The 22322-nt window shown below is 43.8% G+C and overlaps 4 protein-coding genes and 1 long non-coding RNA gene across 5 annotated transcripts; 2 read left to right on the top strand and 3 right to left on the bottom strand.

The window, feature by feature from the left end:
* Positions 1 to 2825: 2825 nt before the first annotated feature.
* On the top strand, positions 2826 to 3279 carry LOC137318018 (histone H2B 1/2-like). Its single transcript, XM_067981003.1, has one exon. It carries the CDS (start codon positions 2826 to 2828, stop codon positions 3198 to 3200), a length of 375 nt encoding a protein of 124 aa, XP_067837104.1. The 3' UTR covers positions 3201 to 3279.
* A 949-nt stretch (positions 3280 to 4228) lies between these two features.
* On the top strand, positions 4229 to 4585 carry LOC137317915 (histone H2A type 1-C-like; the record flags this gene model as incomplete). Its single annotated transcript, XM_067980914.1, has 1 exon — positions 4229 to 4585. A coding segment is annotated over exon 1 (357 nt), but the record flags the coding sequence as incomplete, so codon positions are not given.
* A 6323-nt stretch (positions 4586 to 10908) lies between these two features.
* Positions 10909 to 11298, bottom strand: LOC137318036 (histone H2A.J-like). Its single transcript, XM_067981018.1, has one exon. It carries the CDS (start codon positions 11296 to 11298, stop codon positions 10909 to 10911), a length of 390 nt encoding a protein of 129 aa, XP_067837119.1.
* An 81-nt stretch (positions 11299 to 11379) lies between these two features.
* LOC137317948 (histone H2B 1/2-like) lies at positions 11380 to 12584 on the bottom strand. The gene has a single exon (XM_067980944.1). The coding sequence runs from the start codon at positions 12582 to 12584 to the stop codon at positions 12210 to 12212; it is 375 nt and encodes a 124-aa protein (XP_067837045.1). The 3' UTR covers positions 11380 to 12209.
* A 754-nt stretch (positions 12585 to 13338) lies between these two features.
* On the bottom strand, positions 13339 to 18107 carry LOC137318052 (uncharacterized). The gene is made up of 3 exons (XR_010961803.1): positions 17660 to 18107; positions 17197 to 17283; positions 13339 to 13683 (listed from the first exon to the last, which is right to left on the bottom strand). It is a non-coding gene; the product is annotated as an uncharacterized lncRNA (long non-coding RNA).
* Between the last annotated feature and the right edge of the window lie 4215 nt (positions 18108 to 22322).

Here is a 22322-nt window from a genome sequence, read left to right as displayed (position 1 = left end):
CAATAGTCTTCAGAGATTAAAGTGTAATCCTACACCAAAACTCACACACGTTGTTTGATTAAAAGAAAATCCAAAAGTGTATCCATAATTACAAATTAATGCTAGACAAAAGATTGTGCATACATTAATGAATTAAACATACAGTTTCAAGCAATATACTGTAACATGAAATAAGAATACAGAATGAATCCAGACTTGCACTTTGTCCCAGAGCCGCAGTTGCAGAATGAATCCCACACTCACACGCAGTACCAGAGACTGACAAGAATAGAATGAATCCTACATTCACATAAAGCACCAGAGACTGACAGATAAAGAATAAATCCCACACACACACATACACACACACAGTACCAGAGACTGACAGACACAGAATGAATCTCACACTCACATACAGTCCCAGAAACTGACAGAGAATTAATCCCAAACTCACATACAGTCTGACATCTACTGGCTGTAAGGGAGAACTGTAACAGAGTGGAACAAATTCACATCATCTGTCGTTGATACAGATTCAGGACAATGTGCAATGGGAGGAAATAGTTTCTCTCTGCAACTTCTGCTCTCGTATTTCTTCATATTTTGTCAGTGAAAATGAAGACAATTGATTCATAATAAAGTTCTTGTTTTGCTTATTCGAAAGTTGCCCCATCATATTTCACTCTACATTGCGCAATATTTCTGTCTGATTTCTCAGGACACGATTTATATTAATTCAAATAAACAGAACTGAAACACAAATAAAAACTGAGCGCAAATCTGGAAGTTCCAATGACCGTCAAAAGTGAAAGGGATAAAACATAGAAAAAATTAAAACCGAAAATGCTGGAAAGACTCAGCAGGTCCGGCAGCATCTGTGGAGAAGGGAAGCTCGGGTTAACGGTTCAGGTCAATGACCCTTCTATAGATCAGAAAGGTTAATCCGACATAATTTAAATAAGGAACTGGAATCTGCAGAGGGAAAAACTTCAGAAAATCAATTAATTTCACTGAATCCGGGCAATTGTGTTCTGTATCCACTGTACAGATCAGGAGAAATAATAATAAATAGGAACAAAGTTAAATTAGACCCGTTTGTGTTTTGGAAACACTATCCCTCTGAACATCATCAAATTTGATTCCAGTCTTTGTGTTTCTGAATTCAGCGTGCTGGGATTCAAACCTGTTGGAATTAACTGTTTGGAAGGCAGCTTTACTCACCATTATAGCGCCTTATTTCACGAGGAGAGAGAAGTAGAGTGTTTCTGTGGAGTTTCACACTGAATTGCGCCCTTTGGGTTTCAGGTACTTTAATCACAGATAATAAATAGTTCCCAAACATCAGCCCCTGAACAGACACAACAAGCTGGTGGAATTTCTCATTCATAGATATTAACTAAAAGGATGACAAAAGCAAATAGGAAGAGGTTAGGAAGAAGTCACAAAAACAATTAGGGAAGAAAACAGGAACCACGAAATCAAATTATCAAGGAATATGAAAAGAAATAATAAATTATTCGACAGACACAAAAATAACAAAATGAAAATCAGAATAGTTTGAGTGCCACTGAGGGATGCACAAGATAAACTCACAGGTAACGTCAGCGAAATAGCAGAAATATTGAATTGTTACTTTGCTCATATTTACCCGGGAGTTTAACAGGGTGAACATGATATTAAAGGAAGAGGTCAATAAAGATATCAAGACATTTAAGTTAGAAAGGGTGGTTAAACTGGTCCTGATGGATTGTATCCGTGCATATTAAATGAAGCAAGGGAAGAGATAACAGAGGCACTGTTACATATATAGACAAAATCATCACAAAGTGGAATAGTGCCAAAGGACTGGATGACAGCTAATGTGATTGTTATATTTTAAAACAGGAGATAGAACAAGTGCAGGGAACTATAGACCAGTTAACGAAAGGTCGGTGGTGGGGATGATCATGGAATCCTTGACTCAATGATGCAGTAGATAAACATCTAGAAACCGAAAATATAATAAGGAATAGTCAGCACGGATTTCAGAAAGGGAAGGTTTAATAGTTTGACATAAGGTTTGACAGTTTAATTTACAGTTCAACAAACTTATCTCCTTTTCAATTCTGTTCCTTTAGAAATAAACCTCTGTGTTTGTTTTCTATGACATTATCAACCTGTGTTGCTACTTTAATGATTTGTCAATCTGTACCCCTAAATTCCTTTGCTCTTCGACCCCATTTAGACTCTTGTTTTCAAAGCAGTGTGTGGCCTCCTTATTCCACCGAGCAAAATGCACCACCTCACACCTTTCAATATGGAAATTCAATGGCCATTTACACCGCCTTTCAGCAAGTTTATTAAAGTCTTCTTGAATTTTGTTAGATTCTTCCTCAGTATAGGCTATACCCACTAAATAATTACAAGCATTTCACACGACATTACAACAAATGTTTGCTCCAACAAAATGTTCTCCATTCCCAGTTTCTCTGAATCCCACTCGTGCAATATAATGTGAAGAATGAGTTTATCTTCTGTCCCTCTCTCATCTGCAAACTTCAATGTCAGGGGTTTGGGGACATCTACTGGCCGGAAGCAGAACTGCAACAGTTCGGAACAAATTGCTGAAACCGGACAATGTGCAGTGTGAGCGTGTTTGTGATTGATGGCAGGTATTAAATCTGATTGGATATCTGAAGAAACCTATCAGAGAGTGAAAGGAAAAGGTGACGTTTATCACTCCCAATGACCCAATCACAATCATTGCCTTCCACCATCCCTTATTAGCATAGGGTTGTGGGGCTGCCTATTTAATCCGAGCTCGGAGTGGATTTGTGTCATTTCTGGGTCTGAAATTGAGTTTTGAGATGCCTGTGGACATGAAAGCAGCTCCCAAGAAGGGCGCCAAGAAAACCTTGAGTAAAGCACCAGCCAAGGGCGGCAAGAAGCGGAGAAAGTCGAGGAAGGAGAGTTACTCCATTTACGTCTACAAAGTGATGAAGCAGGTTCACCCCGACACCGGCATCTCCTCCAAGGCCATGAGCATCATGAACTCCTTTGTGAACGATATTTTCGAGCGCATCGCGGGTGAGGCTTCCCGCCTGGCCCATTATAATAAACGCCACACCATCAGCTCCCGGGAGATCCAGACCGCTGTGCGCCTGTTGCTGCCCGGAGAACTGGCCAAACACGCCGTGTCGGAAGGGACAAAGGCGGTGACCAAGTACACCAGCTCCAAGTAAAACTCCACAATCAACTGAAAAAAAATAAACACAAAGGCTCTTTTAAGAGCCACCCACAGTCTCTCTGAAGACGCTGTGCCGACCCCTCTGTATGGAATCATTTTACTGTAGATAGTTTGATACTAACTGTCTCTCTATAACTCTTGTGCTTTTCTAATTTCTCTTGAAATCTGGAAGATTCTCATAATCACTGCCAGGTATAATAATCTATGTGTCGCTTTCTGTTTAGTTCCAATAACCAAAAACGTGTCCCTGATCCTCTCATTCCCGTTCATATTCCGCCCCTTCCCCCGCGTCTGCCTCTTCATAGCCGTCTTAAGGCGATGGATTAGACTTCATTTCTTTCTCCTTTTCACGTTTGTTTGTTCATTATTCTGGAATATCACTTTGAGAACCGCAATCATTTGAAATGCAGCAACCCTGAAAGGGACGTCACACCGAGTACAGAAAAGTCGAAAGGCTCTGTCACTGTTCGACTTCTTACACCAGGAGTCTCGGCTCCGGTTTCGATCGCGCTGCAGCTCCTGTGAACAGGGATCAATCCACAATCTGTGGTTTGTTACTTTTACAAAGATTGAGCTGGAATCTGTCCCGTTACAAAATGTTACTTTACTCCCGCCAGATTGAAAGCGAACGGTGAAGGGAGCCGGATTTTAAACGGATTGTAAAAGATTCTGGAAGTTGTGACGGGAAATGTGCAATAACAGAGTAAAAGGAGAGAGATTTTTTAATCTTTGTCTTAAGGCGACATTATTTACTAAATCCGCTTCTTGTGTTACAAATATTTTGGCGGGCTTTTCAAATTTCAAAAAAACGGTTCAGTTCGGTATTTTCCGCCCTTTTCTCATTGCCGGCTATTGATTGGCGAATAAAACAGCTCTCTGATTGGGCTGTTCGCTAAACCAATGAGAGTGAAAACAGATTGACCAATTACAAGTGCCCCCACTTTATACCTCCAGAAGGTATAAGAAGGGCGAGTGCGGGAAGATTTCTTCATTCTTTGTGAAAGTGTTTGTGAGATTGTGGAAATGTCTGGAAGAGGAAAAACCGGCGGGAAAGCTCGGGCCAAGGCCAAGTCTCGCTCATCCCGGGCCGGACTGCAGTTCCCTGTGGGCCGTGTTCACAGGCTCCTGCGAAAGGGGAACTATGCTGAACGTGTGGGTGCCGGAGCCCCGGTCTATCTGGCTGCTGTGCTCGAGTATCTGACGGCTGAAATCCTCGAGCTGGCCGGCAACGCGGCCCGCGATAATAAGAGGACCCGTATCATCCCCAGACACCTGCAGCTGGCCATCCGCAACGACGAGGAGCTCAACAAGCTGCTGGGACGGGTGACCATCGCTCAGGGCGGGGTGCTGCCGAATATCCAGGCCGTGCTGCTGCCGAAGAAAACCAGTAATGTGAGCTCCAAGAGCAAGTAAATCGGCCAAGATTTAATCTGATCAACCCAAAGGCTCTTTTCAGAGCCACCCACTGTATCTGTGAAAGGGCTGGTTACTGTCTGAAGAGACTGACCTATTGATCACAGTTATCCCCGGTCTACGTTGATATATTACATCACTATAGCGGTTGAAGGAATGGGAGCCAATGTAAGTCACCGAACACAAGGGTGACAGGTGAACGGGAGTTGGAGGGAGTTAGAATAGGGCAACGGAGATTTGTAGGAGTTCATGTTTACAGAGCGTGGAAGATCGGAGGCTGACCAGGAGAGCATTGGAATAGCCAAGTCTGGAGGTAACAAGGGAATGGATGAGTGTTTCAGCACCAGATCAGCTGAGGCAGGGGCGGAGACGCGCGATGTTTCAAAGGTGGAATTAGGTCTTGGTGATGGAGCGGATATGTGGTCGGATGCTCATCTCAGGGTCAGATAGGACACAAAGGTTGCGAACGGTCATATTCCGGCTCACACAGTGGCCAGGGTCAAGTCTCTGTCCATCCCGGTCCCTGAATCGATCCAGTCCCCAAACAGGACCTGGGTCTGTCCATCCCGACCACTGAATCTATCCAGTCCCCAAACAGGACCTGGGTATGTCCATCCCGGTCCCTGAATCTATCCAATTTCACACTGACTCCAGCTCTAATTCAATTCATAATAGCCACACATGACCAATCTCCATCCATTCCGGTCCCTGAATCTATCCAGTCCCCAATGACCTCAGCTCTAATTAAACTCATTTTACCCACACAGGAACTGTCTCTGTCCATCCCGGTCCCTGAATATATGCAGTCCACACACAGGAACTGGGTCTGTCCATCCAATACCTGAATCTATCCAGTCCACACACAGGACCTGGGTCTGTCCATCCAATACCTGAATCTATCCAGTCCACACACAGGACCTGGGTCTGTCCATCCAATATCTGAATCTATCCAGTCCCCACACAAGACCTGGGTCTGTCCATCCTGGTCCCTGAATCCATGCAGTCCCCATACAGGACCTGGGTCTGTCCATTCCGTTCCCTGATTCTGTCCAGTTCCCAATGACTTCAGCTCCAATAAACGCATTGTACCCACACAGTAACTGTCTCTGTCCATCCCAGGACCTGAATCTACCCAGTCCCCACACAGGATCATTCTCCATTCATCCCAGTGCCTGATTCTATCCAGTCCATACTGACCCAAGCACGGAAAGGTACAGATTGCCTTCCACACCGATTGATGTTTATTAAACTATTGGGCGCCTCCTGTCAGCTACAAATCTGAAACTAAAACTATCCCTCTTCCAACGGTTCCGTAGCGGCATTGATTGATTTTATTATGAAAGTGATTGTGTTGGAACTGTAGTGTGCCTCATTTATTGAATTTAAATTATATATTCCGCCTTTTTTTCTGGAAACCCTTGAATATCAAGCCGGAGTCTGTAAGGATTGTCTCTGAATTTGTATTTCCTATTTGATGCTGGTGAAAATTTTATAAAGGACGGTAACTAATTCCTGGAGGCGGAGCTTGAAGTTGCACGTCCGCTTGTCCGTCATTCTGAGCCAGTCTCCTCCTCTCCCGCACTTCATGCTCTGTCTTTCATTCAAACACTCTTCCCCGGACTCTCCGATAATGTGCATTTCTCAACCAGGTCGGGGCGGGCTTTATAAATGCAGAAGAAAGGCGAGAGTCTTTCATTCAGCAGCGATCTGAGTGAAGAATCATCATGTCTGGCAGAGGTAAAGGGCAGAGGTAAAGGAGGCAAAGGACTGGGCAAAGGCGGAGCCAAGCGGCACCGTAAAGTGCTTCGTGATAACATCCAAGGGATCACCAAACCAGCCATCCGCCGCCTGGCTCGCCGTGGCGGTGTCAAGCGGATCTCGGGTCTGATCTACGAGGAAACCCGCGGGGTGCTGAAGGTTTTCCTGGAGAATGTGATCAGGGACGCGGTCACCTACACTGAACACGCCAAGCGCAAGACGGTCACTGCCATGGATGTGGTGTACGCTCTGAAACGGCAGGGCCGCACTCTCTATGGATTCGGCGGCTGAACAACTCGACCCTTTCTAACCGGACACAAAACAAAGGCTCTTCTGAGAGCCACCCACCGCCTCACAGAGAGAGCACTGACCTGGGAACTGGTGCGGGATATATGGGGCTAGGGAGTAGTTTTATAATTAAAGAGTTTTCTGTGACACACAGTACGGTGAGGTGGGATCGGCGGCGATCTGCACCGGTTACTGAGAGGGAACTTTCCCTTATTGAGTGCACTGAATTGTCCAGGGAACGTTACAAGTGAGTTTACCCGGAGCTGAATTCCACCCCGCCCCCCTCGCTGAAATGCTCCTTCACTCCATTCGCTCTGTTTTGGTTCTATTTATCAGTCAGATGTTGTGATGTGGGACCGGGGGTTTCCATGGGAGAACAGGTTGAGCTGAGCCGCTGTGATAAGGGCCCAGCTTGTGATATGGATTTTCCCTCTGACGGTTGTTTCTGACACTGATACTGAGAGGGTTTGTGAAATTGAACCGTTTGAGCTCAGTCATTGGGGACCTGGAATTACCACAGGCCCAACTGGCAAACCCCGCTGTAAATAGAGGCTACCTCTCATTGGTTACTTTGCTTGAAAACTAATTTCCTTAACCAATCGGAGAGACGACAATAAGAAAACGGAGCAAATTATTGGCCACAATTGACCGATTTTTTAAAATTTGAAAAAAGCCGCCAATTTCAGTGTATGAAATAAGTGAATTACTCGGACATGTCGTTTTTACACAAAGACTTAAAATCTCTTTGTAATAATGTTATTCCGTATTACACGTCCCAAATTCCGAGCGCTGTTTCAAAAACACATTGTCTATAACTTGCGGAATATAATCCCAATCATAGATTGCTGATATGGACAAATTTCACTTCTACCTGTAAAAATAACAAACTCCAGGTTATCAATTGATTCCGTTGCAGGGACTGAACAGGAACCGTGTGTCCTGAAAACGGAATCATGGACGAAGCCTGAAAATGAGCCAATTCTTTTCTCCAATCGTTCATTCTGGATTGTTACACTGCGGGGAACGTGCTGCTAATATGCGGGATATTAAGATCAGTAATTAATTATTTCAGAGATTGGCTCCACAGTGAGAAAGAGGAAGGAACTGAATTCTGATTCATAGCCCTGAAAGTGGTGGTTCACGGGAAAACCGGGGGCGGTGTAAATCTGAATGAGAGCGAGAGCAAAGCAAAAGGGAAATGAACGGACCCCGGACCCGTGTTCACTTTATTGGGCAGTAAATTCTACAGAGACAAACATTAAAATGGAGTAGTTTCACTGACTTTCTTTCAATTTATCTACCAGATTCAAAGGATGATGACCGAGTAAAGCAGCAATTCTGTATCTGTCAGTCTCTGGTACTGTGTGTGAGTATCGGATTCATTCTGTATCTGTCAGTCTATGGTACTGTGTGTGAGTGTGGGATTCATTCTGTATCTATCAGACTCTAGTACTGTGTGTGAGTGTGGGATTCATTCTGTATCTATCAGTCTCTGGTACTGTGTGTGAGTGTGGGATTCATTCTGTATCTGTCAGTCTCGGGTACTGTGTGTGAGTGTGGGATTCATTCGAGATCTGTCAGTCTCTGGTACTGTGTGCGAGTGTGGGATTCATTCTGTATCTGTCCCTCTCCCGTACTGTGTGTGAGTGTGGGATTCATTCTGTATCTGTCCGTCTCTGGTACTGTATTTGAATGTAGGATTCAATCTAAATCTGTCAGTCTCTTGTCCTGTGTGTGAGTGTGGGGTGCATTCTGTATCTGTCAGTCTCTGGTACTGTATTTGAATGTGGAATTAATTCTAAATCTCTCTGTCTCTTGTCCTGTGTGTGAGTGTGGGGTACATTCTGTATTCGTCAGTTTCTGGTACTGTGTGTGAGAGAGGGATTTATTCTGTATCTGTCAGTCTCTTGGCCTGTGTGTGAATGTTGGATTCATTCTGGATCTGTCCGTCTCTTGGCCTGTGTGTGAGTGTGAGATTCATTCTGGATCTGTCCCTCTCCCGTACTGTGTGTGAGTGTGGGATTCATTCTGTATCTGTCCGTCTCTGGTACTGTATTTGAATGTAGGATTGAATCTAAATCTGTCAGTCTCTTGTCCTGTGTGTGAGTGTGGGGTGCATTCTGTATTTGTTCGTCTCTGGTACTGTGTGTGAATGTGGGATACATTCTGTATCTGTCAGTCTCTGGTACTGTGTGTGAGTGAGGGATTTATTTTGTATCTGTCAGTCTCTGGTACTGTGTGTGAGTGTGGGATTCACTCTGTATCTGTCAGTCTCCAGTACTGTATGTGAGTTTCGGATTCCTTCTGCATGTCAGTCTCTGTACTGTATCTGAGTGTGAGATTCATTCTGTGTCTATATTTATTCTCTCAGATTACATTATGGTGTTCAATATTGTAGCTTTAATATCTCAATGTTTAAATAGTTTTTATCAATATGGATACACTTTAGGATTTGATGCTGGAGGTTTTAATCAGATAATTTGTGTGCTTTTTGGACAACTATTAAATCTGTATCTCTGAGTAATATTGTGAATGATAATGTATCTTTCAAACTGACATTTTTGAATTGGTATATAATGTGCAGATCAGTCTGCATGAAATGAATTGATACTGCATCTTTAATTTTTGTTTTGTAAGATTTTTGGACTTGTGTGTCTGTGATACTGTATCATTAAATCTCTTAACATGAGTATATTATAAACTGGTATCTAATGTGTTTCTCAGGTTATACTGTCACAGCATTTCTCAATCTGATATTGTACATGAGTTTTCGACTTGCAATTTGTATCCGAATGATGCACTATTCGAATGAATAAGGCATGTATTGAACTCACGTGTGTGTGAGAGTTCTGGGCTCGTATTCAATTTGAATCTCGGGGTATCTGGTATTTAATTCACGGCTAACATTGCCATTATGTGAAATTGACAATCTGAAAACGAGACTTTGGACTGGAATTTTTGTATCTACCTGTCAGCGGGACTGAGTTCGGGAGAAATGGAACAGTGTCTGCCTCACCTGCTCTGTTTGGCTGTTGGATTGAAAATGTGTCTCTGGAACTTGAGATCAGTGTGGGACTGACTACTTCTGCTGTCTGAGACTGTGGAACTGATGAGCTGTCTGTGTCTCTGTGCTCTGAGAGTGATAATGGACATACTGTGTGTGAGAAGGCGCTGGCTGCACTGTTCCTTTGCCTCGGGTGGAGGAAACGTCACATTCACTCTGGCTCGTTCAAGGGTTTGCCTGTAGAAAGAAACGTATCGCATGTAACTCAAGAACAGGTGAGGTAGAAAATACGTAAGTGATCAGTTTAATAACTGTTAACCCATCAACACATCCAGTGGCACATTTGGACAGGGAAACTACTGGCAAACAGGTACAGAATGGTCTGATTCCGGTCCTACACTTTCACGTGAGGCATCTACACCCCCAGTGTCAATCTAACTCGGACATCGATACAGGGAGAGGCTCGGGCACGCGTGCAAAGTACAAGAGATGCAAGTTTTCATTTCCGATATAGTATCAGCTTGGCACTGTTGGAAATATTTTCATCTCTAATGAACCAGACTTGGATCAAATAAAGTTTGTCTATTTTTCCTCTCCAGTTATTGTGACAGAGGCTGTTTCACTGTAACTCGCACGAATAGAACTTAAGTGTTTTCGCTCAGCGCTAGAATCAGAAGCAGTGTAAAACTTAGTGTCACATTCACTGCGGTACTCGTCACTGACACAGGAACAGACTGACAGGGACAGAATAAATCCCTCACTCAGCCAATAATAGACAAATTTCATTCATTGATTCAGCAATCGCTGACACAATAATCAACACATCCGTCACCTTCTGGAGGACAAATCTGGGTATTGGAAGTCAGACCGAGTAAGTGTTCTGGGAGGATGAGACTGTAAATAACACTTACTATAATGGCCGCAACACAATAGAGTGCCTCTTGTTGCCGATGATCAAACTCACCTGTTATTTCTGTATTCCACCCTCCCAGTTCAATGAACTGATTATTTTGTGCCTCATTTCCGATACAATCTGTAAATTTCAACCTATTGGAGGTTGGCGACATCTACTGTCCAGAAGCGAGTATTGAACAGATCATTTGTATTCAACAACATATCGTTAGTTTCTAACTAAGCGATTTATTATTAAATTAAGCTCTGACTCGCTTCAGCCCTTTCATAGATACAGTGGGTGGCTCTGAAAAGAGCCTTTGGGTTACCAGATTAAATCTTGACCGGTTTACTTGCTCTTGGTGCTCACACTGCTGGTTTTCTTCGGCAGCAGCACGGCCTGGATATTCGGCAGCACCCCGCCCTGAGCGATGGTCACCCGTCCCAGCAACTTGTTGAGCTCCTCGTCGTTGCGGATGGCCAGCTGCAGGTGTCTGGGGATGATGCGGGTCTTCTTATTGTCCCGGGCCGCGTTGCCGGCCAGCTCGAGGATTTCAGCCGTCAGATACTCGAGCACAGCAGCCAGATAGACCGGGGCTCCGGCACCCACACGTTCAGCATAGTTCCCCTTTCGCAGGTGCCTGTGAACACGGCCCACAGGGAACTGCAGTCCGGCCCGGGATGAGCGAGACTTGGCCTTGGCCCGAGCTTTACCGCCGGTTTTTCCTCTTCCAGACATTTCCACAATCTCACAAACACTTTCACAAAGAATGAAGAATGACGAATGACGGCTGTATTCACCCTTTTTATTGACTGAAAGATCATCTGATTGGTTGGGCATTATTACACCTCATTTGCCTATTTCAATAACCAATCAGATAGCTGGAAATTAGATGAGGGCGGGATTTAACGGCCTCAACGGACAGATCAGGAATTTTATGAATTTCAAAAAACCCGCCAGTGTCGTAAAGGACCGGATTTAGATCAATGTCGCCCTGAGCACAAGATTTTAAACCCGTTCTTTTTATCTTGTCTTATTCAGCGCTACCCGTCACCAATCGCTGGCGCTGTTTTAAAATCTGCTTTAATTTATGGCTCATTCTATTATCGCTTACAAACTGTACCGGACGGGACTAAAGCCCCATTCACAGCATTCCGTGAAGTGACACGTTTCAATTCAGTCTTTCTGAAAGTGACACGTTATAGTTTGTTCCTTTCTCACAGAGCCGGGAGTGCTTCTATGAAACGAGGGACCCGGACGGAATTCTCATTCTGCCCCTATTCCGCTGTGTTTCTGCAAGGGGTGCGTTTGCTTTTAATATGGGGATTTTCACCTCAGACATTAAACATTTCTGAGATTGAATTCATAGAGATAATGGAATTGCTCCCGGGGTCATTCAGGGTGTGTTCGTGGCTGGAATAGTAACGCTTTAAGAACAAAACGAATGGGAAGGAGCGGATCAGAAACTCGCGTTCAGTTTATGGGTCAGAAATTTCAACGGTGCAGTTACAGTATCAGTTTTGGATTGGAATAATATCGCGGTATTAAAAGATACTAAGCAATTATATAGGAAATGCAGCTCTTTCAGAGAGGTTGTGGGTGGCTCTTAAAAGAGCCGTTGTGGTTTTTTTTCAGTACATTGTGGAGTTTTACTTGGAGCTGGTGTACTTGGTCACCGCCTTTGTCCCTTCCGACACAGCGTGCTTGGCCAGTTCCCCGGGCAGCAGCAGGCGCACGGCGGTCTGGATCTCCCGGGAGCTGATGGTCGCCCGCTTGTTGTAATGGGCCAGGCGGGAAGCCTCACCCGCGATGCGCTCGAAAATATCGTTCACAAAGGAGTTCATGATGCCCATGGCCTTGGAGGAGATGCCGGTGTCGGGGTGAACCTGCTTCATCACTTTGTAGATATAGATGGAGTAACTCTCCTTCCTCGACTTTCTCCGCTTCTTGCCGCCCTTGGCTGGTGCTTTACTCAAGGTTTTCTTGGCGCCCTTCTTGGGAGCTGCTTTCTTGTCCTCAGGCATTTTCAAACTCAATTTCAGACCCAGAAATGACCCAAATCCGCTCCGAGCTCGGATTAAATCGGCAGCCCCACAACCCTATGGTAATGAGGGATGGGGGAAGGCAATGATTGTGATTGGGTCACTGAGAGTGATGTCGCAATAATTATTCACTGTAACTCTCTGATTGGATACCTGAAGAAACCAATCAGATTTAGAACCTGCCACCAATCACAAACTCGCTCCCACTGCACATTGTTCGGTTTCAGCAATTTGTTCCGAACTGTTGCAGTTCTGCTTCCGGCCAGTAGATGTCCCCAAACCCCGGGTCAATGAAGTTTGCCGATGAGAGAGGGACAGAAGATAAACTCATTCTTCACAATATCTTGCACGAGTGTGATTTAGAAAAACTGGGAATGGAGACGAGATGCAAATACATTTTGTTAGACCAAGCATTGGTTTTAATGCTGTGTTAAATTCTTGTAATTGATTTTGGGATTATAGCCAATACTTCGAAAAAATATACTTGCAGAACGGCCGTGTAAATGTGTATTGAATTTCAATATAGAAAGTTGTGAGCTGGTGCATTTTGTTAGGGGGAATAAGGAGGCCACATACTGCTTGGAAAATATGAGTTTAAATGGGGTAGAGGAGCAATGTAAATCGTGTCCTGAGAAATCAGAGAGAAATACTGCGCAATGTAAGTGAAAAATAACGGGGTAAATTCACAACTATCGAATGAGTGAAACAAAAACTTTATTTTGAATCAATTGTCTTCATTTTGCAATCACGAAACGTGCAAAATTACGAGAGGAGAATTGACAGACAGAAACTTTCCTCACATTGCACATTGTCCTGTTTCTGCAACCACGACAGATGATGTGAATTTGTTTTCCGCACTTTCACAGTTCTCGCCTACGTCCAGTAGAGGTCAGTCTCTTGTACTTTGCATGAGAGCGGGATTTCATCTGTATCTGTCAATCTCTGATACTGTGTGTGTGGGATTCATTCTGCATCTGTCATTCTCTGGTACTGAGTATGAGCATGGTATTTATTCTGTATCTCTCAGTCTCTGGCACTACATATGAGTTTAGGATCGTTCTGCGTCTGCCAGTCTCTTTCACTGTATATGAGAGAGGGATTAATTCTGTATCTGCCAGTCTCAGGTACTGTGCATAAGTGTGGAATTAACTCTGTAACTGTCAGTCTCTGGTGCTATCTGTGAGTGTGGGATTCATTCTGCATCTGCCATTCTCAGCTACTTTATCTCAGTGTGGCATTCATTCTGTAATTCAGTCCCTGAGACAAAGTGCAAATCTGGATTCACTCTGTATTCTTATTTCAGTTCCCAGTATTTTACTTGAAACTGTATCTTTAATACTTTAAAGTATATGCAGTTTTTCGTCAAGTATTTAATTTGTAAATATGGATATATTTTTCGATTTTCTTTAATCAAACAAAGTGTGTGGGTTTTGGAGTAGTATTACATCTTAATCTCTAAACTCATATGTGAATGATAATGTAACTTTCAATCTGTTCATGGTGAAATTATTGGACTGGTATGTAATGTGTAGCTCAGATCTGCAATAATGTCTGTGAGTACTGTCTGTGAGTGTGGGATTCATTATGTTCCTGTCAGTTTCGGTTACTGTGTGTGAGTGAGCTTAATTTTGTATCTGTCAGTCTCTGGTGCTGTATGTGGGCGTGGGATTCATTCTGTATCTGTCAGTCTCTCGATCTGTATGTGAGTGTGGGATTCATTCTGTATCTGTCAGTCTCTGGTACTGTGTGTGAGTGTGGGTTTCATTCTGTATCGATCAGTCTCTGGTATTGCATGTGAGTGTGAGATTCATTCTGTATATGTCAGTCCCTGGTACTGAATGTGAGTGTGGGATTCATTCTGTATCTGTCAGTCCCTGGTACTGAATGTGAGTGTGGGAATCATTCAATATCTGTCAGTCCCTTGTACTGTGTGTGAGTGTCGGATTCATTCGGTATCTGTCAGTCACTGTTACATTGTGTGAGTGTAGGATTCAGTCTGTATCTGTCAGTCAATGTTACATTGTTTGAGTGCTGGTTTCAATCTGCATCTCAGTATCTGGCCCTCTATCTGAGTGTGAGATTCATTCTTTATCTGTATGTAATTTGCATCTCCGTTTACACTATGGTGGTCAAAACTATCTTTAATACCTCAATGTATCAATATTTTTTCCCAGTGTTTAATTGGTAGATAATGATACATTTTAAAATGTAATGTTGTAGTTTATAATCAGAGAATGTGGGCACTTTTTGGACTTCAATTAAATCTGTATCGATGGGAAAACAATTGTGAATTCGTTTATCTTCCAAAATGATATGGTGACATTTTTGAACTTTTATATCATGTGGAGCTCAGTCTGCATGAATGGAACACAGTGTATTTCAGTCTGAATCCGTATCAGTTTTTTGTAGTGGTTTATAATGTGTAGATCAGTCTGCACTAATGCAATTGATAATGTATCTTTCAATCTGACACTATGAGATTTTTGGACTGATAAGTATTGTGCAACTCAGACTGCATTAATGTGTGTGACTGTGAGATTCATTCTGTATCTGTCAGTCCCTAGTACTGTCTGTGAATGTGTGATTCATTCTGTATCTGTCAGGCTCTGGTACTTTAGAAGTATGTGATTCATTGTATATCTGTCAGTCCCTTGTACTGTGTGTGAATATAGTATTCATTCTGTATCTGTCAGTCACTGTTACATTGTGTGAGCGCTGCTTTCCTTCAGTTTGTCAGTCTCTGGCCCTCTATCTGAGTGTGAGATTCATTCTTTATCTCTATGTAATTTGTATCTCCATTTACAGTATGATGTTCAAATCTGTATCTTCAATACCTCAATGTATGCATATTTTTCCCAGTGTTTAATTGGCTGATAATGAAATTCTGTAGAATATAGTCAGAGAATGTGTGCACTTTTGAGAATACTATTAAATCGGTATCGATGTGAACACAATTGTGCATTAGTTTATCTTCCAAACTGATAACGTGACATTTTTGAACTTGTATATGACGTGTAGCTTAGTCTGCATGAATGGAATACTGTATATTTCAGAGTGAATTTGCATCAGTTTTTTGTCGTGGTTTATAATGTGCAGATCAGTCTGCACTAATGGAATTGATATTGTATCTTTCAATCTGATACTTCTTGGACTGCTAAGTAATGTGTTACTCAGCCTGCACTAATGTGTGATTCATTTTGTATCTCCCAGTCTCTGGAACAGTGTGTGAGTGTGAGATTCATTCTGTATCTTGTCAGTAGTGTGTGTGAGTTTGTGATTTATTCCATATATGCAGTCTCTGATACTGTGAGTGTTGGATTTATTCTATGTCTTTCAGTCTCCAGTCTTGTATGTGGGTGTTGAATTCATTCTATATATGCAGCCTCTCAGACTGCATGTTGGTGTGGGATGCATTCTCTATCTGTCAGTCTCTGGTACTTTGTGTGAGTGTGTGATTCATTCTCTATCTGTCAGACTCTGGTACTGTGTGAATGTGGGTGTCATTATTTATCTGTCAGTCTCTAGTACTTTATGAGAGTGAGTAATTAACCAGATATCTATCAGTCCTTGGTACTGTATGCCAGTGTGGGATTCAATCTGTATCTGTCATCTCTGGTACCATATGTGAGTGTAGGATTCGCTCTGTGTCTGTCAGTCTCTAGTATTGTATGTGAGTTTGGGATTCCTTCTGCATCTGTCAGTCTCTGGTACTGTATCTGAGTGTGAGATTCATTCTGTATTTGTATGTAATTATTCTCTCAGATTGCATTATTGCGTTCAAAATTGTAGCTTTAATATCTTCATGTTTAGGTCATATTTCTCATTATTTAACTGGTAAATATGGGTACACTTTAGGATTTGACGCTCTAGGTTTTAATCAGATAATTTGTGTGCTTTTTGAACTACTATTAAATCTGTATCTCTGTAAGTACAATTGTGAATGATAATGTACATTTCAAATTGATATGGTGACACTTTTCAAATGGTATATAATGTGTAGCTCAGTCTGCACTAATAGAATTGATACTGTATCTATAAATCTCATACTATGAGTGTATTATAAACTGATATCTAATTTGTTTCTCAGGTTACACTGTCACAGCATTTCTCAATCTGATACTGTACATGAGTTTTGGACTGGTATGGAATTTGTATCACATGATACATGCAATATCCATTCGAATAGTGTATTAAACTCACATGTGTGTGTGAGTTCTGGACTCGTATTCAATTGGAATCTCAGGGTACATTATTGGGATAGATTATGTACCTTCCAATCGGGTGCCATGTGTGATTTCGATCTGTTATTTAATTCGTACCTAATGTTGCCCTATTGTGAGATTGACACAGTGCCTTTCAATCTGATAGTGTGAACTTGGACTGGGATTTTTGTATCTGCCTGTCAACGGGACTCAGCTCGGGGGAAATGGAACAGCGTCTGCCTCACCAGCTCTGTTTGAACGTTGGATTGAAAAAGTGCCGGTGGAACTTGGGATCAGTGTGGGACTGAGTGCTTCGACTGTCTGAAACTGTGGAACTGATGACCTGTCTGTGCCTCTGTGTCTCTGTGCGCTGTGTGTGATAATGTACTTACTGTGTGGGAGAAGGAGTTGGCTGCACTGTTCCTTGTGCCTCGAGTGGAGGAAACATAACACTGATTCTGGGTCCTTCAAGGATTTGCCTGTCGGAAGAAATTTATCTCAAGTAACTCAAGAACCAGTGAGGCAGAAAATACAATAGTGTTCGAATTAATACCCATGTCAACGATTATTTTGAATATCCACAAATGAAAACCAGTGATACAAACAGTGTCAGTGTCTGACTCCACTGCAGTACTGCAGCACTCAGCTTCTGCACACCAGGTGTGTTGGGCAATTTTACAACAATTTAGTGACATCCAGACACAACCCAACCCCTGGACTGATCCATGAATGGGACAACCCGATGGGGCAGGGACCTTTGTACAGGTCAGGTTTCTAATCCCCTCTCCCATTCGACTTACCGTTCAAATGAAAGCAAACAGCCGTTGTTTAAAATGTGTCCTTCACACTTCTCACCTGATGCCTGCAATAGATGCTCTTTGTATAACTCCCCACATCCTTCCTGTCCGGCTCTGTTTCCACTCTTCACTGTCCAATAACAACAAACAGGGTGAGACTGGAACGAAACCAGGACCATTCACTACTGGTTTGGGGAGAGAAAGCAGCAATGATTTTAAATCGCAGGTTCTTCCCATTCTGTCTCCCTTACCCTGGACACACCCTGTACCTGCGCAGCCCGAGAATGGCCTCTCCCTTCCCCCGCTCACTCCATGTTCCGGGACCAGTTCCTGATCCACTCCGCCTCTTACAAACAGCCCACGGACTCCCCCTGACCTTCCCCCGGACTCAATGCCGATCTCTGAGCCCATCTGCGGACACGGTCCCGAAGCGATGAGCTGCTGTAACGAGGCTGCTCTTTGCTCCCTTCCCCCGGGGGCCGTGATCTCTCCATTCCCGGCTGTTTTGAACCGACTTCTTCCGCTCACTGAGGGAATGGCGCCCACAGGCCGAGCTGGGGGAGGGGTGCGCGCATGCGCTCTTCTGTTCAGCAACAACCAGCGCTGGGGGCGGAGCTGAGCCGCGCATGCGCAGATATCTGGTTTAATTCCCAATACAAAAATCGATGGAAACTTTCCCCAATTGGAATTTTTCAGAGTCTGAGCAAAGGAAGTGGGTCTGGGGGAAAGGTCAGAGGGAATGGGGTCCACAGGCAGTGCAGGAACAGGCACCAGAATGGGAAACAGATGGGATTCCACCAGTGCCGAACGCTGGAATCCAGACTGACTTTACAATCTCGAACTATTAAACTAGATGTTTCCATCCCTGCTGTTTCTCTCGGTATCTTTTGATGGTAAAGAGCCTTTCAGAGATAAAGTGGGCGGCTGATAAATGGCTTTGATTCATTCTTGCACTCTTTACTGATAAAACAGACGCGTGAGGAAGAAGCTGGGGCGGGGGGAGGATTTCTCAAACCAATCCTGGAGAAAAAAGGAGGAAAGAGTGAGTCGATGTGTTTGTTGGGATCGTGTAGGATTAATATCTGACAGCACTGGTCCCAGATTAATTTAATCAGATTGAAACTCTCGATTACTGAGAGTAATACCGAACGTCCCTGAGCTGCAAAACAGAATAAAGTACAACAGGCAAGAGAGGGTTAAATGTGGCCCATTGTTTTTGTCACTCTCTGAACTGTGTGTGGGATTAATAGTGTGTCTGCCTCTGGTACAATATCAGTTAGAGATGAGATTGCATCTTTTGTCTCTCCAATTGGATATTTCTGGATTAAACGAAACTTTACAGGTTAGTCTGCAACTGATACTGTGGCACTTTGTCTCTCCGTGTTCTCTCTCACCGTGTCTGTCTCCCTGTCTCCCTCTCTCTGTCTCTCTCTGGTGCTGTATATGAATGTGGGATGCTGCTATTGAGCTTGATATGAACACACTGATAGGAAGTGTACGACTGTCAGTGTGTGTTTGTCTCTCTGTTGTGCTGGACATGAAGGTGGGATACTGTCTGACATAAAACAGAGAGAATGGGTTGTCCGGGCCGGGCCGCAGTGTAACCGGGGATGTGTTCGGCTTCAGTCCCAGTTCATGGTCATTTCTTTTTCACAGATTCAGGGTGAGAGTCTCTGTGAGACGGTACCACTAGCGGTTAAACATCGCGTCTCAACTCAAACCCCAACACAAGAGATTCTCGAAATCAGCTAGAATAAAGTGTTTGTAAACTGCTGAACCCGTCCGGGAGGGGATCTGTGGGGAGATAGAATCGGGGGAGTCTGGGACTGAAATGGAAGGAGGCGGGTTGACTTGTTATAGAAGGGACTGTATTTAGGCAGGAATATTACTGACTGTTAATTGTAACGGGGCTTATTTAAAAGCTCCGGGTTTCTGGAAATCCTTGAATATGAAGTCCGAGTCTGTAAGGGTTTGTCCAGAGCGCTGTGTTTCGGTTCTATTATCGATAAACGGTTTGAAATTGGCGGGTGGAGAAAGCTGGAGGTGGAGCTGGAAGATCAGAGGCCGCTCTCTGTCACTCTTTCTCCTCCACTCCCGCCCTCTCTGTTTAATCCCTTACATGGAAGCAACGCGGGTAGTTGGACTCTAAACACGGTTGACAAGTTAACAAGACGAAAGGCGAGTAATGTTTCTGATCTCCTGGGCACCAGGTAATTCACTGTCATTTGTTTCTGTACAGAGTTACATTTCAGTGATTCCCCAGTGAGTTTGATGCGTTATTTAAATAATCCAACAAAATATAACAGAAACGGAGCGAAGCGCTGAATCCCACAGATGTAGAAAAGTTAGTCGAACAGTTCTGGAGATGCTTTACGAGCCCAGCATGGCAACTATTTTAAATAAATACAAGAAATCTGATGATGCGTGGGCTGGGGTGTGCAGGTCACCGATTAAAGTACCGGACTGTGGTCGGTGCCCCGACTCCAGTCCCAATAATACCCCATCGCGTCTGCACCGAGACAAAAGCAGCTCAAAGGAACACTGGTAGCATGATATCAGCGTCTCCCTCAGACAGTAACCAGCCCTTTCACACATAGAGTGGGTGGCTCTGAACATGAGCCTTTACATCGAGTTACATCGAAACCAAGGCACAGAAACTGGCCAGTCGGCCGAATTGGTCTGTGACGGTGTTCATGCTCCACGTGAGCCTCCTCCTTCCTTACTTCATCTAACTCTATCACAACACCCTTCTATTCCTTTCTCCCTCATGTCCTTGTCTATCTTCCCCTTAAATGCCCCTATGTTATTTTCCTCAACGAATCGTTGGGTAGCGAGTTCCACATTCTTCCCAATCTTTGGGTAAAGCAGTTTCTCCTGAATTCCCTATTGGATTTATTAGCGACTATTTTATATTTATTACCTGAAGTGTTGGACTCCCCACAAGTGGAATCATTTTCCCTGCGTCTCCCCTTTCAAACCTGATCATTATCCTGTGGACTTCTATCAGGTCAACCCTCAGCCTTCTCTTTTCTAGTGAAATGAGCCCCAGCCTGTTCAACATTTCCTGATAAGAATATCCTCTCATTTCTGGTATCACCTTTGTGAATCTTTTTTGCACCTTCTCCAATCCCTCTCCGTCCTTTCTATAACATGGAGACCAGAACTGTGCACAATACTCCAAGTGTGGTCTAACCAAGGTCCCATACAATTTTAACATAACTTCTTTGTTTTCAAATCTATCCCTCTCGAAATGAATCTTAGTGTTTGATTTGTCTTTTATGACCTTATTGAGCTGCGTCGCTACTTCTTGTAATTTTTATATCTGTACCCCTAGATCCCTTTGCTCCTCTATCCCGCTTAGACTCCTATTATCCAAGCAGTGTGTGACCTCCTTATTCTTCATTCTGCAAGTTTATTAATGTCCTCTTGCAATTTGCTCCATTCATCCTTTGTATTAAATACATCCCCCAATTTGGAGTCGTCCACACATTTTGAATTGTACTTCCGATTCCCGTATCCAAATTGTTAATGTAAATTGTGAAGAACAGTGCTCCCAGCAACTGAAACATCACTTCCCACCTTTTGCCAGTCTGAGTAGCGACCCTTAACCTCTATTCTCGGTTTTCTGCTTTGTCGCCAGCTGACTATCCATTCCACCACCTGTCCCCTGACTCCACGTGCTCTGAGCTAAGTCATGAGTGTACAATGCGGTACCTTATCGAAGGCCTTCGGAAAATCCAAATATATTCAATCTACTGCTTTAAACTTTTATTCACTTTCTGTTCCTTCTTCAAAGACTTCAATAAGGTTGGTCCTGTCCTTTGGGTTATCAGATTAAATCTTGGCCGCTTTACTTGCTCTTGGAGCTGACAATGCTAGTTTTCTTCGGCAGCAGCACGGCCTGGATATCTGGCGATACCCTGAGCGATGGTCACCCGTCCCAGCAGCTTGTTGAGCTCCTCGTCGTTGCGGATGGCCAGCTGCAGGTGTCTGGGGATGATGCGGGTCTTCTTGTTGTCCCGGGCTACGTTGGCGGCCAGCTCGAGGATTTCAGCCGTCAGATACTCGAGCACAGCAGCCAGATAGACCGGGGCTCCGGCACCCACATTCAGCGTATTTCCCCTTTCGCAGGAGCATGTGAACACGGCCCACAGGGAACTAAAGTACCGGCCCTGGATGTGCGAGGCTTGGCCTTGGCCCGAGCTTTAACGCCGGTTTTTCCTCTTCCAGACATTTCCACAATCTCACAAATACTTCATGCAGAATAAAGAAATCTCCCGCTCTCGCCCTTCTTATACCTTCTGGAGGAGTACAGTGGGGGCATTTGTAATGGGTCTCTCTCAGAGTGTTTACACTGCCCGCTCACCCTCACTGACATTCTATCTTTCAACTGCTGTAATATTGTCCTTCTGCAATATTGCTGCTCCCCCTCCTTTCTCTACTTCTCTGTCCTTTCTAAAGATCTTATAGACTTGAATATTGAGCAGCCAGTCGTGCCCAGCTGGTAGTCCGGTCTCCGTAATCATTTAATGTAATTATTTAACCTCACGAAATGGGTGATGCGGCCGAGAAAAGGTGAAAGATTACTGGCTGTTGTGAAATTTCAATTGATTGGGGGGTTTGCGACATCTGATGGGCGGAGACGTGAACTGCAACAGAGCGAGAAATGGTCAGTCAGGAATCGGTTCAAATGAAGAAAAAAATCCAACATCTTGCAGTGT

Source organism: Heptranchias perlo, unplaced genomic scaffold, assembly GCF_035084215.1.
Source record: "Heptranchias perlo isolate sHepPer1 unplaced genomic scaffold, sHepPer1.hap1 HAP1_SCAFFOLD_64, whole genome shotgun sequence".
In the NCBI taxonomy this organism is placed as follows: Eukaryota; Metazoa; Chordata; class Chondrichthyes; order Hexanchiformes; family Hexanchidae; genus Heptranchias; species Heptranchias perlo.
The sequence above is the reverse complement of the archived record's forward strand: the minus strand, read 5'-3'. Positions and strand labels throughout refer to the sequence as shown.

Bases quoted from the DNA above. Each gene is read 5' to 3' on its own strand.
- LOC137318018 (XM_067981003.1), top strand. From the start codon at position 2,826: ATGCCTGTGGACATGAAAGCAGCTCCCAAGAAGGGCGCCAAGAAAACC.
- LOC137317948 (XM_067980944.1), bottom strand. From the start codon at position 12,584: ATGCCTGAGGACAAGAAAGCAGCTCCCAAGAAGGGCGCCAAGAAAACC.
- LOC137318036 (XM_067981018.1), bottom strand. From the start codon at position 11,298: ATGTCTGGAAGAGGAAAAACCGGCGGTAAAGCTCGGGCCAAGGCCAAG.